Consider the following 13,773-nt stretch of genomic DNA (forward strand, 5'->3'; position numbering starts at 1 on the left):
CCCACCTCGGGATCCCGCCCCTCCAACCCCCCCTCCCCCCTCCTATTTTTTTTCTTTATTTCCTTCTGGCGGTCCTGCTTTCTGTCCTAGTGTGACAACGCTCACTCACTGTGCTGTATCAATGGAGAAGCAGCATTGTCACCATAGGATAGAACAACCCCTTTCCCCCTGCTCTTCTCCATAGCATGGGGAGGTGTCTGTAGCACTTAGAGATTGATGCAAACAATGTAAGTGATAAGAGTGCAGCACAGATATAGAACACACAAATTATCTGGTGACAATATTTCTGGCAGGATCAAAAGGTATATGCTGTCATTATTGAACAGACATAGCAAATGCATTAAATGGTAAATTTAGCAGGCCAAATGGTTGCAAATAAAAGAAGTTATTTGTTTTTTATACTATTTAAGAGAGAGAGAGTCTGTATTTTAGATCCAAACCACAAGAGGGAGAAACAGCAGTTTCCACATATACCAGACAGTGATTAAACAAGCTAACTTGCATGAATTGGTTAAATGGGGTTGGACAAAACTATTTTTTTTAAAGATTATGTTGGAGTAGGCATATTTCCATGATCTGTGAGTAAGCCATGTTATAAATAAAGATTCTTATATTAGAAGATTTTTCAGTGCTAAAATAAAATATGAAAGCCAGAAAATGTCCTATTCCCTTGACACATCTGGGATTTTAAACTACATAGTCAATTACATAGTTGTGCTAAATATAGCTACTGAGTAATGTAGTTAAATGAAGCAGTGCGGCTAATCATACCATTGATATGGAAGGCAGAGTTTGTTAAGGCATGGAAAAAAGCTCTGATGAATATGCTGCAGATGTATATAAACAATAAATCAGAAATTAAGGAGATTTTTAAAAATGACGGTGATAAGTAAGAACCAGAAAAGCAAAATTGGAGTAGTGTCAGTTCAGCCCTTTCTAGTCTTGGTGTAACAAGGTTTATTATGTTCTGATGTAATGTCTGTGATGTGAGATGGGAAATTGGACACTATTTGCACGGAGTTCGCCTGTTTGCATGTTCTCCCTGTTCTTGTGTGGGTTTTCTTTGGGTACCCTGGTTTCCATCCACTCTCGAAAAATATGCTGGTAGGTTAATTGACTCCTGTCTGTATTGCACCTAGTATGTGTCTGTATGTAGGATATGGACCTTGAAGTATAAGCTCTTTGAGGGCAAGGACTGATGTGACTGGATAGTATGTAAAGTGTAGTGTAAATGGATAGTGATATAAAATGCCAGAAAGAAAGAAAGAAAGAAAGAAAGAAAGAAAGAAAGAAAAAATGATTAGGAGTCCAAGGATGAAAGTGGAGAAAGTACATAACTGGAAAAGATGAAGTATAAAAACATATGGTCGACTCTCTGTTACCTGTTATCCTTCTTTCAGTTCAGATGGGAGCTGTCTAATAGGCCAGCAGGGCTTAAGATTGAATGAGTTCCATAGGGACCTATCTAACTGTAAGAGTGCACTTCCACAGCTATAAGAGAGTGATAATCTTCCATCAAGGAGTTGATATAATTAGGAGTGGTTATTAATTTGGAACTGCGTTTCAAATGGAAAATCCCACTTGTACTTGATTTGTGTTCTTCATAGAGTAGTAGTAGATAGGTCCTAGGGCTCTTTGTTCAGTGGGAGTCATTCAGAGACAATCAGTAAAAATTGGTACAGAAGTAATGACTCCCGTTAGAGCTCTAGACTTTATAGCAATGTCATGATTTCATTTGTTGCTTTGGGTATTGTTGCTTTAATATGATGGGGTTGATTTACTAAAGGCAAATGTGATGTTCACTTTTCAAGGGAATTTGCACTTTGCAAGGGAATTTTCCCCTTAATTGAATGGGGTTAAAATTTCCTTGCAAAGTAAACAACCAATTTTATTTAAGTAAATCAACCCCATAGTGTTATAATCCTGTGCCCCCAATTTACAGCCTGACTCCAGCCAATGTGGAATGCCACCCATAAAAGTTTTCTAGTTTTGGATAAAGCGGGTAAGGGTTAGGACATCTGCCAGGGTTTTATTGTTTTCTGTGTAAGCAGAGATAAAATGTCCCAAATTTGAAGGGAACCTTCCATGTTTGACAGCTGCCCCTGGAACTTTTTGTCTCAATTGGGAGATTTTTCCTCATGTTCATGTTCCAATGACAACAGTAAAATTTGAGATTTCCTTTCACTTCCTGTCTCAATGACAATAGTCACTATGACAAATGTGAAAATGACTCTGCAAATGTGGAGAGCACAGACAGCAATAAAACCTGACAAAGGTCCCGCTCCACCCCCAGTATACCTAAAACTAGAAAAAGCTTTCAAGTCCACCTTAATCCTACTGATAACAGATAGATTGGGATTGATTTTATATCTACGCACTACTTAAGATCTATGTAGCCCATCTGTCTCTGAGGTAATATTGGTTGGCAGGAATTATTTTCCTAGCTGATTGCTGTTGTTCTTTGAGATAAGGCTGGTGGCAGAGGTGTCTTCAGTACAGAAATACGGTATGTACAATGCGCCACTGTGAGTTTACTTGTCGGTGCCACAATTGCTGCAGATGACTAACATTAGGTCATGTTTAGAATACTATAGATCACCAATACTGCATCCAACATTGAAAACCAACACTACAAACTGACCTATAATAAGTGATATACTGTAATGCCTATGTGCTGGTCCAGAAAAAGAAATCAGAACGTATTGTTTGTGGTCAAATCAGTTAAGAATGGACTTGGTTAACTCTACTTGGTTTTTATGGGTTCTTGCATTTTGCATGGTTATTGAACTTTGCACTGCCTTAATAAATATATAAAAGGTTGTAGCCATTTATTAATTTAAATGTCATTTCCAATCAATCCACTAGGTCATGCTCCCCACTGCATGTGGCACATGGTTCTACCCACTGTTCCGTAGATGTGGATGGAGAAACTCTGTGTTCTGTGACATGTGATGAAGGCCATGTTCTACACTCGGTCAGTAAAGCAGGGCATAAAGTCTTACAGGTAAGAATTCAATGATTAACCTTGCATGTTAAAAAGGTACAGCTTACTGTAAGTGATTCTGTTTTTGCCTAAAACATTTCTAATGTAGGCAGACAAGCACCTGTGCTACTAGTTAAATCAGCTTGGGTCTGAGGCAAGGCATACACAATTTCTCTCTGGAGGCTTTTAAGGTGGAGCTAAATCTCTGTGTCTCATTGGGAATTTTTCCCCCCTTAACTTCCTCTCCCAGAGATCTCTCCAAAGTGAGGCGAAATTCCCTCTTAGACAGTTGTCTATGAATCATGTGTCCCCTGCGAAGTCTTTCATTTTCACTTACTGTTTTAGTAGCAACCTTAACATTTTTAAATTGCTGTTACTCTTTGTGCTGGTAACAATGGTAACCAGAACTAACAGCAATAAAAACCAGACTAGGGTTTCAACACTTCAACAAAAACGTTTTGGCCTTTGATACACTTAACATTTAACTGTTACACCAATAAATGTGTGCACTCTCTTTTTGTAAACACTCTTTTCATTATAGAACTGAGCCATTAGGCTCAGGACACACTTTCAGACCATTCGTTTAATCGTTATTAGCCAGGGTTCAGAACAGCCCACCAAGCGCCTAAAAACGTAATTTTTATCAATACTTTTCTTTACTGTTTGTTTTTATTAAATGCAATTTTCTTTTCTAATTCTTTTCTTATTCAGGACACAGTGCTTAAATGTTCTTCTGGGAAATGGAATTTGATGGTAACTTGTGAACGACTGGATTGTGGAGTCCCGCCTCCATCACTTGTTTTTCATGCCAGTTTCTCTTGCCCTAAAGGGACAGGCTTGGGGAAACAGTGTTTTTTTACCTGCCTGCCTCCTGCAAAATTCCAAGGTAGCTATTCAGAGAGACACTGGGGCTGATTTGTGGAAGGTGAAATTAAAATGTTTAAAACAAAAGTAGAGCTGTTTCTCACTTGCCCAATAATTTACATTATGTGCTACTCAACAGTGAACTTAATGTGGTGCATTTCATTATCCACTTTAGATGCATTCATCTATTATACCCCAACTCTAGCAAAACCGTGGTAGACCTGTATCTAGAACTTTCAATTTCTTAATAAGGGCTTGACTTTCCTGACTGTTGGTCTAAGCCCCACTCCCTGAGCTAAGCTTTGCCCTCCCTTTGTTTAAGGCAACTTTTACTAGACTGGTGGCATTGCTTCGGGACAGTGCCTAACACTGAATTTGCATATATTCAGCATAACCAGAGAAGAACACAGAAAAGGTATTCCTGGCCAAAATTGGTACAGGCAGACAACTTTAGTGCCTGCTCCAAGACAGGGCTTTACTTTAAAATTTTAAAACATTTAACAGGTTTTCTATCTTTTCTCCTGTCCACCCCCTTCTACACCACTTCCAAGAGCACTGTGGCAGGAAAATGTATTGTAAAGTGAATGATAGGATGTTGAATATTCCTTTTTTTTGTTCAATACATTTTTATTGACTATTTCCAATAAAAGAAAGAATGTTGAAAATATTTTGAATCACCACAAGAACGGGGACAGCACACCCCTATATTCAATATACACCAACTAAGAAAAAGATGGGGCTTTTAAGGTGTCATCTAGGGAAGGCAAGGGGACATATTACAAACCTATAACACAAAAATCACATATTGTCTTAATAATTAAAAACATTTTATTTCATAAAAAACTTTATGATCGGCATAGATAAAAATTACATATATCCACTGATTATAAAAAACAACATTGTTTGTTAGTTGGTGTAAAAAGAATGTTTACTATTCCTAAAAATCTTCCCTAATTTCTACAAACAGTAACTGTTTTTGTTTTGCAATTGGTTAATTTTTAAAAGGAGATGAAAATCTAACCTCTCTTCTTCTGGTTTCAGGAATTAATCCATGGGTGTCCTGTATCTGGGATGGCCTTTGGTCTCTCCCTGAAGGTTACTGCAAGATTGAATGTGATGCGCCAATGCCAATTATTAATGCAAAGCTTATCACAACCCGCTGCCAGCTGGGTAACCACGATGTGGGATCCACATGCAGATACAGGTGTAAGCCAGGATACCAAGTAGCAGAAACATCTGATCGACGGCCTAGGAGGTTAAAATTATTGTGTGCTTGTCTAATTTTACGACTGCCAAATGCTTTGTGTGCTTTGAACAGTATCTACTGTGTCTTTGTCTTTATTCTGGTTTTATTTATCATGGTTATAATCCCTTTCATTTCTAATTATTTTATTCTTCTTCCACTTTTTTGGAGTTACTGTCTTTTTCATACTCTTCTCTATCAATTATTCACATTCACACTACTTCTTGTCTCTCATTACACTTAGGGGTAGTGAATAGCCCGTACAGCACCCCCTCGGTTCTCCTGAAGGGGACCTGGGGCCCTGGGGCCCAAGCTAGCCGAAGGATCGGCCGAAGCTACGGCTAGATCCTTCGGCAGCTTTGTGAATAGACCCCTTAGTCTGCCTCTAAGTTCCTGTTCACACCACCTCCATGCGTTAATCACACAGATCCATGCAATTAATGAATGGTACCGCACAACGCACCACCAAACAAGTAAATATGTTAAAAATATCATTATACATTTCCTACCGTGTGATTAACGCACGGTACAGCTCAATACACATCTGCGATTACAGTGCGTGAAGTGCATTGCATTTCATTTATTTGAATGGCACCCCAAACGCACCTCCTGCTGGCAGTTCGATTGGCCACTCCTCAAGGCACAGTACTGCAAATACCGTGCATTGCTGTGCGATTGAAAAAATAGTGCGTGCAAAAAAAATTATTGTTATGCATTGCCTTTCAGGGCCTGCTCACACCACCTCTGTGCATTAATGGATTGCACTGTGGATGGAAGGTTCGTTTGGGGTGCCATTCAAATGAATGGCACACAACATACCTCCCACACTGTGAGATGTGTATTGAGTGGTACCGTGCGTTAATCACATGGTAGGAAATGTATAATTATTTTTTTTACATATTTACTTGCTTTAGTTAGGACTTAAAGGATAAAATACTCAGGTACTGCATGTCTTCTACTTAGCTATGTTAGTACTCCTTTTAACTTCCAATATCCCCTTTTCTACTTCATTGTTTAAAGCCTGTTGTTTACAGAGCTCAGTAGCTTAATAGTAGTGAGAATTACACATAGAAGTAAATGAGTCAGAGCAATGACTAATCCTCTATCAGGCAGCTCTGTTGGATGCTTTAATGAGAGATATCTGCCTAAAGGGTCGATGCATCTGCTGTGCTCTCTTTAGGTTATATATTGTGCTCTGGGAATCTTTTGTCATATAGTAATTGTTTTTAGTACAAAACAAAGAAAAGCATAAAATGTATAAACTTAAAAAAGTATAAAAACTATTAAACTATTAAAGTTTCCCTTTAAGTTGCAAAGTAACATAACTCGGCACTTAGCATGACATAGAGGTCCAGACATGATCTGACCACCCAATGTGACACATTTTCTTGAAATGATTGGTGCACAAACATGAACACTTGTAATTCTCAAGCTTTAAATTTCACACACCACTTATATATAAATATATTGTACTATAGTACTGTATACACTAATTAATAGCAGTGGGCAGACCGAACTTCAGACCAGTTTTATCTCATGATAACAAGTCTAAGTTGTGTCTGTGGGCATCTTTACACTCATGATCCCTGTCTACTCTTAGCTTTCTTATATCTATACTGAGGATCAAATTACCCAAATCAGCAATCATGATTTGTTCATTGTATGATTCTCTGCAGAATGGAATAATATGCATACATATATTGAGGCAAAATAAAAAAAATACCTTTTCACCTAAATTATACAATGGATCACATTAAGTCCTCCATTTTAGTTTTGTATAGAGTAAGGAAGGGTTAGACCTTTTGTCAAATTTTTATTGCAGTCTCTGCTGGAGAAATGTATTTGTCTTGGTGTCATTGTCACCTAGACAGAAAGTATATGGAAATCTTATATTTTAGAGATTTCATAAGCACTAGATGTTAGGGAAATGCTGTATGCATTTGAAATGTAATAGTCTAAAATGGAAATCACCCTCGCTTTGGGGAGATCTCCCCAGCTAGACAAAGAGAACAGAAAATTATCTTATAGTGATTGTAACCTTAATGCTTTAGATTAACATGGAGATAACACACTCTCACTCCTACTCTCACTCTAGAATGTGGACAGACAAATGCAGGAGAGGTCAGATAGAGTGAGAGAGAGTAAATAATGGAGACTTACAGGGTTATTCACAAAAGGGTGAAGAGTTTGGAGAAGGCAGGAGAAGTGAACAATCTAGGCCAATATAGCTGAATTGGAAAGTGAGCTGAATTGGAGAATGTTTCCAAATCAGCTACTTTCGCCTAGATTGTATACTTCTCCTGCCTTCTCCAAACTCTTCACCCTTTTGTGAATAACCCTGTTAATGTTATAAAGTGAGCACAGTATTTGGACAAACAGATTCGGTTTCACAGTAGAAAAGAGATTATATTTTTGTCACTGCACAATGAACTGATGTTATCAGTATTAGAGAAACAAATGACCATCTCATAGGAGATTTTGTGTATTTACCAATGACAGTTCCATAATCTCAAAGCAATTATGTAATCATGTTTTTATGCTAAGCATGTCTCACCTTTCTCTATCACATCTGCACTCTACACAAATTTAATACTTCAAATCTACATCTATCCCTTCCAGGCTACCAACTGTTAGAATGTATGACTGATGATAACACATTAACACTTGCTGGGTGATTTTTTTTCTCTAAAACTGAACTTTTGCTCACTCATACTTTTACAGTAATGTAAACAACATATCCCACCCACCTCTCAAGCCAACTGTGTATGTGTCATATTTTATTTCTTATTCATTTATTAAATACTTTTTGCTATATTAATTGCTTTCTACTTTCTTTAATGTCTTATTTTTGCCAGCTGCAGTAATGAAACTCTGATTAATCACAGGGACTTTGATATCATATTGTTTACTTCTTGATTACTGCAGCATTAGAGGTTTATGTAGCCCAAATACCTAGACTCTATAACTAAGACCCTCTTGTTCTTGACCCAGATCTCAAGTGTTAGTTATTTTGTCTGGAATGATTAACAATGAACAAAAACAAAGAAAGAAAATTAAAAAATGTGTGAACAATTAGCCTTATCCACTGAGTCTTGATTAACACATAGATTTAGATCGCAATTTAGATTGTATGAAATCTGCAAAATATGCATCACTTGCTTGAAAGCTAACTCATTCTAGGTCATAATATGTGTTAATAAAAGATATCTCAATTTGTATAGGTGAACATAGATATAGGTGTGCAGTTGGTTATGCCAAAATTGAATTTTTCAGCTCGACCTAGCATTTGTGGTAAAGCCGAAAGGAAAGAGGAAGAGAAGAGTGGTGAAGGAAGAGGGTGGTTAGGGTCACATATTTTAGGGGATCAATTGTCAAAGGGTTTCTAACCTGGTGATTGCTGTTTCTCTGGACAGTGACCAACTAGCAACTGCGCAACCCTGCTGACTTAATGTATAACTAAAGATAAAACTTGTTTTTTTAGATTTGGAGCAGTGAGAGGGTAGAACCTTGGTTAGGTTTATATTGCTGTCTGTGTCCCAGTAAGGGAGATTTGCTCTCTGTAATTGTCCTGCCACCAGGAATGTGATAGTAATGCCAAAATGCTGAGTTGCTACCAGAAGAGGAATCAAGGAGGAATCTTCCAATGGGGGCACTTGTTACTGTGAAGCTGCCTAAAAGGGAATTTCCCTCACAATGGAAATATATACTCTCACTTCATGTTGAGTCTACAGGAAGTAATGGCAGGTCTCCCTAATTCGACACAGATTGTAAAAAAAAACAACTGACAGCAGTTTTAACTTTCCCCTACTCTATCCAAAATTAAAAAAGTTTTGGCTATAGATATAGATCATTATCACCTTATATGGCTGAGTAGTCATGCCATATTTGTGGGCGGCTTTAGCCAACATTGTATTTGTATAAATAGCTATATATTAGACACATTAGGGAGATTTTCACTTCATTCATTGGTGCATAAGAAGCAAGCCGCCTGGCTGTTAAGTTGGCCATTAGCATCAATAATACACAGACCAAGAACAGGTATCATCAAAAAACATTAGTCATCTGAATAATTTTTCCAGGTTATTGACTCAAACATTAAAGTAAGAGGGTCGGTTTTAATGGACCAAAAAAACCTGACAGCTAGTTTTTTCAGCATGAGATACCTTATATTTCTATCAATTCAGTTTTATTTTTTAATAAATACGTGCATTAATCACTATTAACTGATGCATTATCTTGAAGCCTAACTCCAGCCAGAGCTTTTTCTTTGGTTTTTGATAGAATGGGGAAGGGTTTCAACTTCTGTCTTCCCTATATTGCTGTCTGCAGCTTCATTGAGGAGATTTTCGCACACTTTGGGGTCTATTCACGAAGATGCTGAAGGATCTGGCCTTAGCTTCGAGTAAACTAGCATTGTACCCGCCCTCTGCTGCAGTTCCCCATCAGGTCCATCAGCAGAGGGCGGGTACAATGCTAGTTTACTATTGGCTATTGCAAATTGAAATAGCCAATAGTAATAGTAATGTTGGATGTTGGATCGGCTGAGTCGAACTCCTTCTGCACTTCGGGTCGGCCGAACATGCTGAGCATGTTCGGCCGACGCGAAGCCACGTGAAGCCAGCCGATGTAAGACTGATTTCAGCCGATGTACGGCTGAAATCAGCCGTAGCAGCCTGAAGTGAATAGCCGAACAGTGTTCGGCTCACTTCACTTCAGATCAGTCATTCACTCGGCTGCCCTCGGCAGCTTAGTGAATAGACCCCTTTGTGTCCCTATGACCCCAAGACAGAAACTAAGGAAACAATGGGAAGGCATAGACAGAAAAGAAATCTTACAGAAGTTTTAACATTTACTATTGTACCGGAAAAAAAAAATACCCTTTCATTGCTGTCTTTGTAACCATTGGAAAGATTTTCCATCACTTCCTATCTCATTGGCCATCATTCACTGAGACAGGAAATGTTGGGAAATCTACTCAATAGGGACACAGCTGGCAATAAACACTAGTAAAAGGTTATAGCCCCTCCTTATGCTACTGTGTATAAAACAAAAAGAAAAGTTTTCACTGGAGTTCAGATTTAAGTACTTTTTTTTTTATGCAGGAAGTTCCTGAAAATACACTGTCTTCAGACTGGTCTGTGGTCTGTAGGCCGCTGCATTCCTATCCTGTGTGAGCCTTTGCCCATTATCCTTCAAGGAATGTATAGCTGTACCCGTGGACTGGAGGTGGACAGCAAGTGTACCCTGTACTGTGGATCTTACACGGTATTATTTACATATCATTCTAAATGGAGCTTTATCTGTATTGGTGCTAGGAATAGTTTTTTTCAGTGTAGCTTGCTGTTGATTGTTTGCTATAAGGATGTTAACTCTCTACTAGGTTCTTATCACTCCTGAATTAAACATGTTAATGCTGGATGTAGTTGGTCAGAGCAATGACAGAAGTGGGGTGTGGCTCACTAATATTAAAATGTCTAAGCCCTCGTTCACACCTGAACGTTTTGTAGCGCGTTCTACACTCGAGGAACGCTCTACAAAACGCTCAAAAATATAAAGCCCATTGTATTCAATGGTCTCGTTCCCACCTTGGCGTATTTCCGCCCGTCCCTAACGCGCTACAAAACGGCCCACGCCTGAAAAGGTACAGGTACTACTTTGGGCCGTTTTGTTGCGCGTTTCCAGTGGGATACAGCCAAGTAGCCTTCGGAGACGCGCATATGCAATACGCCTAGGTGTGAACGAGACCTTACTGGCAGTGCAAAGTGCTAAACAGCTGAAAATGAGCATTCACAAACAAACTAAATAAGTAAATAAAACCTCTAAAGACTGATTTAAATGGAGATCATAGTAAATTTGCAGTGAGTATACATATAAAAAACATAGGGGTCTATTCACGAAGCTGCCGACATGCTGCAGTTCACCATCAGGTCCATCAGCAGAGGGCGGGTACAATGCTAGTTTACTATTGGCTATTGCAAATTGAAATAGCCAATAGTAATGTCTTAATGCTTTTCAATGGGAGGGCAGCCCTGAACATCATTGATTAATACTCTCTTGAACCAAAATCTGCTGGCGCTGTGTTTGATTTTGTAATCTGTGACTTGTCTGTGACTTCCCTAGCAGGAGATATCTGGCTTCTTATTTGCTGTTTCTGGCTGCCAAAGGTAGGATCCAATATACACAAGTCAGCTGTCAGGATGGAGTGACTGACTTGCTGTTCTGCAGTGCCAATGAAAGGCATTTTTTCCCCCTTTCTTGTCCATGAGGTTGGCCCCGCCTTTTGGCTTCACAGATATGAGGCGTAAAAGGGAGGGGATGCACCTGATTCTCTTTTTATGGGAGCCCCTTGGCAAATACTCTTCTTCTCATCTGCCCCCTTGTGGACGCTTATAAGAGAGATATCTGCATTTGGTTTCTAGGTCTGCCTATCTGACACAGCAACAACAAAAACTTCTTATTTTCACTGCTACATTTACCATTTGATGCCATTGATCGGATATCCCTGACCTGAGAAATGAAATGCTGAGCCAGCAGTCTGCCACTAGTTCTCTGATAGAAATTAAATAGGCAGCACCTTCACATGATACACAGAGAGTTGCAATTAGGACGTGAAGAATTTTCTTTCACTTGTTATAACCAACATTGTGCTATGGAAATGTCACATCTGCTTCACTCAGTAATTACTGCTTCAGGCCACATGCTAAACTGATCCTTTGTCAACCTTTTTTTCACTTGTAGGAACACCAGTCCTCGCATCCATGCTTCTGTGTGGGTGGGTGTTGCAGGTGGGATGAGCTTCTTCTTGTGCCATTGTCAGAAAGGGAGTGGGTGATGGTAGGCTGTCTCATAGGCTGCTGTTGACCTTTTCTGCATGCCACAGAATATCTCCTAACTTCTTGAATTGTAAAGGAGGACAGGAGAAAGCACACCCTGGTAAAGTCAGTCTCCATTAGTTAAGTAAAGTGGACCTCAAACTTACAATCAGAAGTTACAGATTGTACAGATACTTCTAGATAATTGATTTTAGCTTTTTTGCATACATTATTTTTCTTTTCCTCCCCAGTTCTCTGACAGGGACCATTTTAACTAAGGGCAGGTTACTAGATCTCCCTTTACTTCCTGCAAATCTGGCACATGTGACTAAGACATGTGACCATGCACATCATGTGAGGGGAGGAGAATGCCTTTGCCTGAAATCTCATGAGATTACAGATTAGACATTTTTTAACTTAACGTTTCAGCATCATGATTCTGCTCCTACAGTGGTTGCCACAGAAGCAATTCTCCTGAACGTTTGGTTTTGAGGTACAAATAGTGCACGTATATTACAGTCATGTGCACTGCTCTCCTCACACTACAACTTCCAAGATCCAATGCGCCTGCCTACTCCAATGTAAATGTGTGCCCTTTAGCATTCAGTTATGCTGGTATGTTCAAGCATTGGTATGTTCCCGTAGTGGAAGCACATCACACTTGAAGTGAGACCATGTAGAGCCAGCGTAACTGAAGGAAGTATAATCAGCAGAGTTTTAACATACAGTATATTTCGCATAGGATTCTGACATTTCTATCAAAAGGTATTTAAAGGACCACTTGTGAAGATAGGGAATATTATTTATTTTTGTATTGGGTTTAGTAACACTTAATGCATACTTCACATTTAAAGAAACTGTCCCCCATGACTTCAAGGTGGATGCCACCAGAACTAATAGCTTCTGAAGGTTCTCAAAATCAGAATCACTGAGACATGAGAAGTCAGTGGCTTTAAAAAACCTGATGGTATCGATCAAAACAGTTTTGGTGGGCCATTTCTGTCTCTTTTTGTTTTGGCTTGTTTATTGAAAAAGTGTCTTCTACTTCACATCTGAGTGCCATAGACACCATCTGTATTTTAAATAGTTTATGGGACTTAGTAATCAGTAATCAAATTACAAGGGCCCGCCTTGACCTTGAAGCTTACTGCAAGGTATTACAATCTACCTATAATGTTTTTTTTTTCTCTGTATCAGAAAAACAGCTCAGCTCTATTACAATGACACTGCAACCCCAACCTCACAGCTAACTTAATATTCTTGCCTGTCTTGTGAGCAGTTTACGTTAAGTAGTGATGAGCTGAATGGCCCCTGGGTTTTGCAATTCTGCAGCTGCAGAAAATAGGATAATACAAAATGTGTTATTTTCCCAAATTGCTCATCCAGCACAAACTGTTACTTTTTCATATTTCGTAAAACAAAAATGCCGATCTGATCAAGTCCTCCATGTACAGCACAATTTAAAAATAGCTGTTGCAAAGAGTGGTATTCTTATTCTCCAGTAATATTGCTAATTTTGATTGTGTGCAGATATAGTCACATTTCATTTTAACAGTGAAACATAATTAACACCTAATTAAGTTGATTATCTGTGACAGTGATGAGAGTGTTGGAATAAATTTGTTTTTCACACCTTTGGTAGAAGTGCTTAGTTCACAATGTGCCGAACGAGATTTTTAATTGAACTTTGTGTCCCTTGTCTACTTTAAAACAATCAGTCATTTAAATCTTTTAAATTGGATTGCAAGAGGTGGCGTTTCACAAAAGAAAGTCTAACACACAGGTCATGATAGGCACCCTTTAGTCTCTTTTTTTTGGTTGTTGTTTTAGTTGCAAACACACCTTGATTTCTAATGTTTTTTTAAGCAAGG

The 13,773-nt window shown here is 38.7% G+C and overlaps 1 protein-coding gene across 1 annotated transcript in view; it reads left to right on the forward strand.

Moving 5' to 3' along the window:
* Positions 1 to 13,773, forward strand: part of PAPPA2 (pappalysin 2) — a 154,355-nt gene that overhangs the window by 109,690 nt on the left and 30,892 nt on the right. Inside the window, exons 13-16 of the mRNA XM_018575089.1 lie at positions 2,866 to 3,004; positions 3,695 to 3,869; positions 4,889 to 5,102; positions 10,193 to 10,355. Coding sequence (XP_018430591.1) covers positions 2,866 to 3,004; positions 3,695 to 3,869; positions 4,889 to 5,102; positions 10,193 to 10,355 — 691 coding nt within the window. The remainder of the gene's footprint in view (positions 1 to 2,865; positions 3,005 to 3,694; positions 3,870 to 4,888; positions 5,103 to 10,192; positions 10,356 to 13,773) is intronic.

Source organism: Nanorana parkeri, unplaced genomic scaffold (genome assembly GCF_000935625.1).
Source record: "Nanorana parkeri isolate BGI_ZX_2015 unplaced genomic scaffold, ASM93562v1 scaffold52, whole genome shotgun sequence".
In the NCBI taxonomy this organism is placed as follows: domain Eukaryota; kingdom Metazoa; phylum Chordata; class Amphibia; order Anura; family Dicroglossidae; genus Nanorana; species Nanorana parkeri.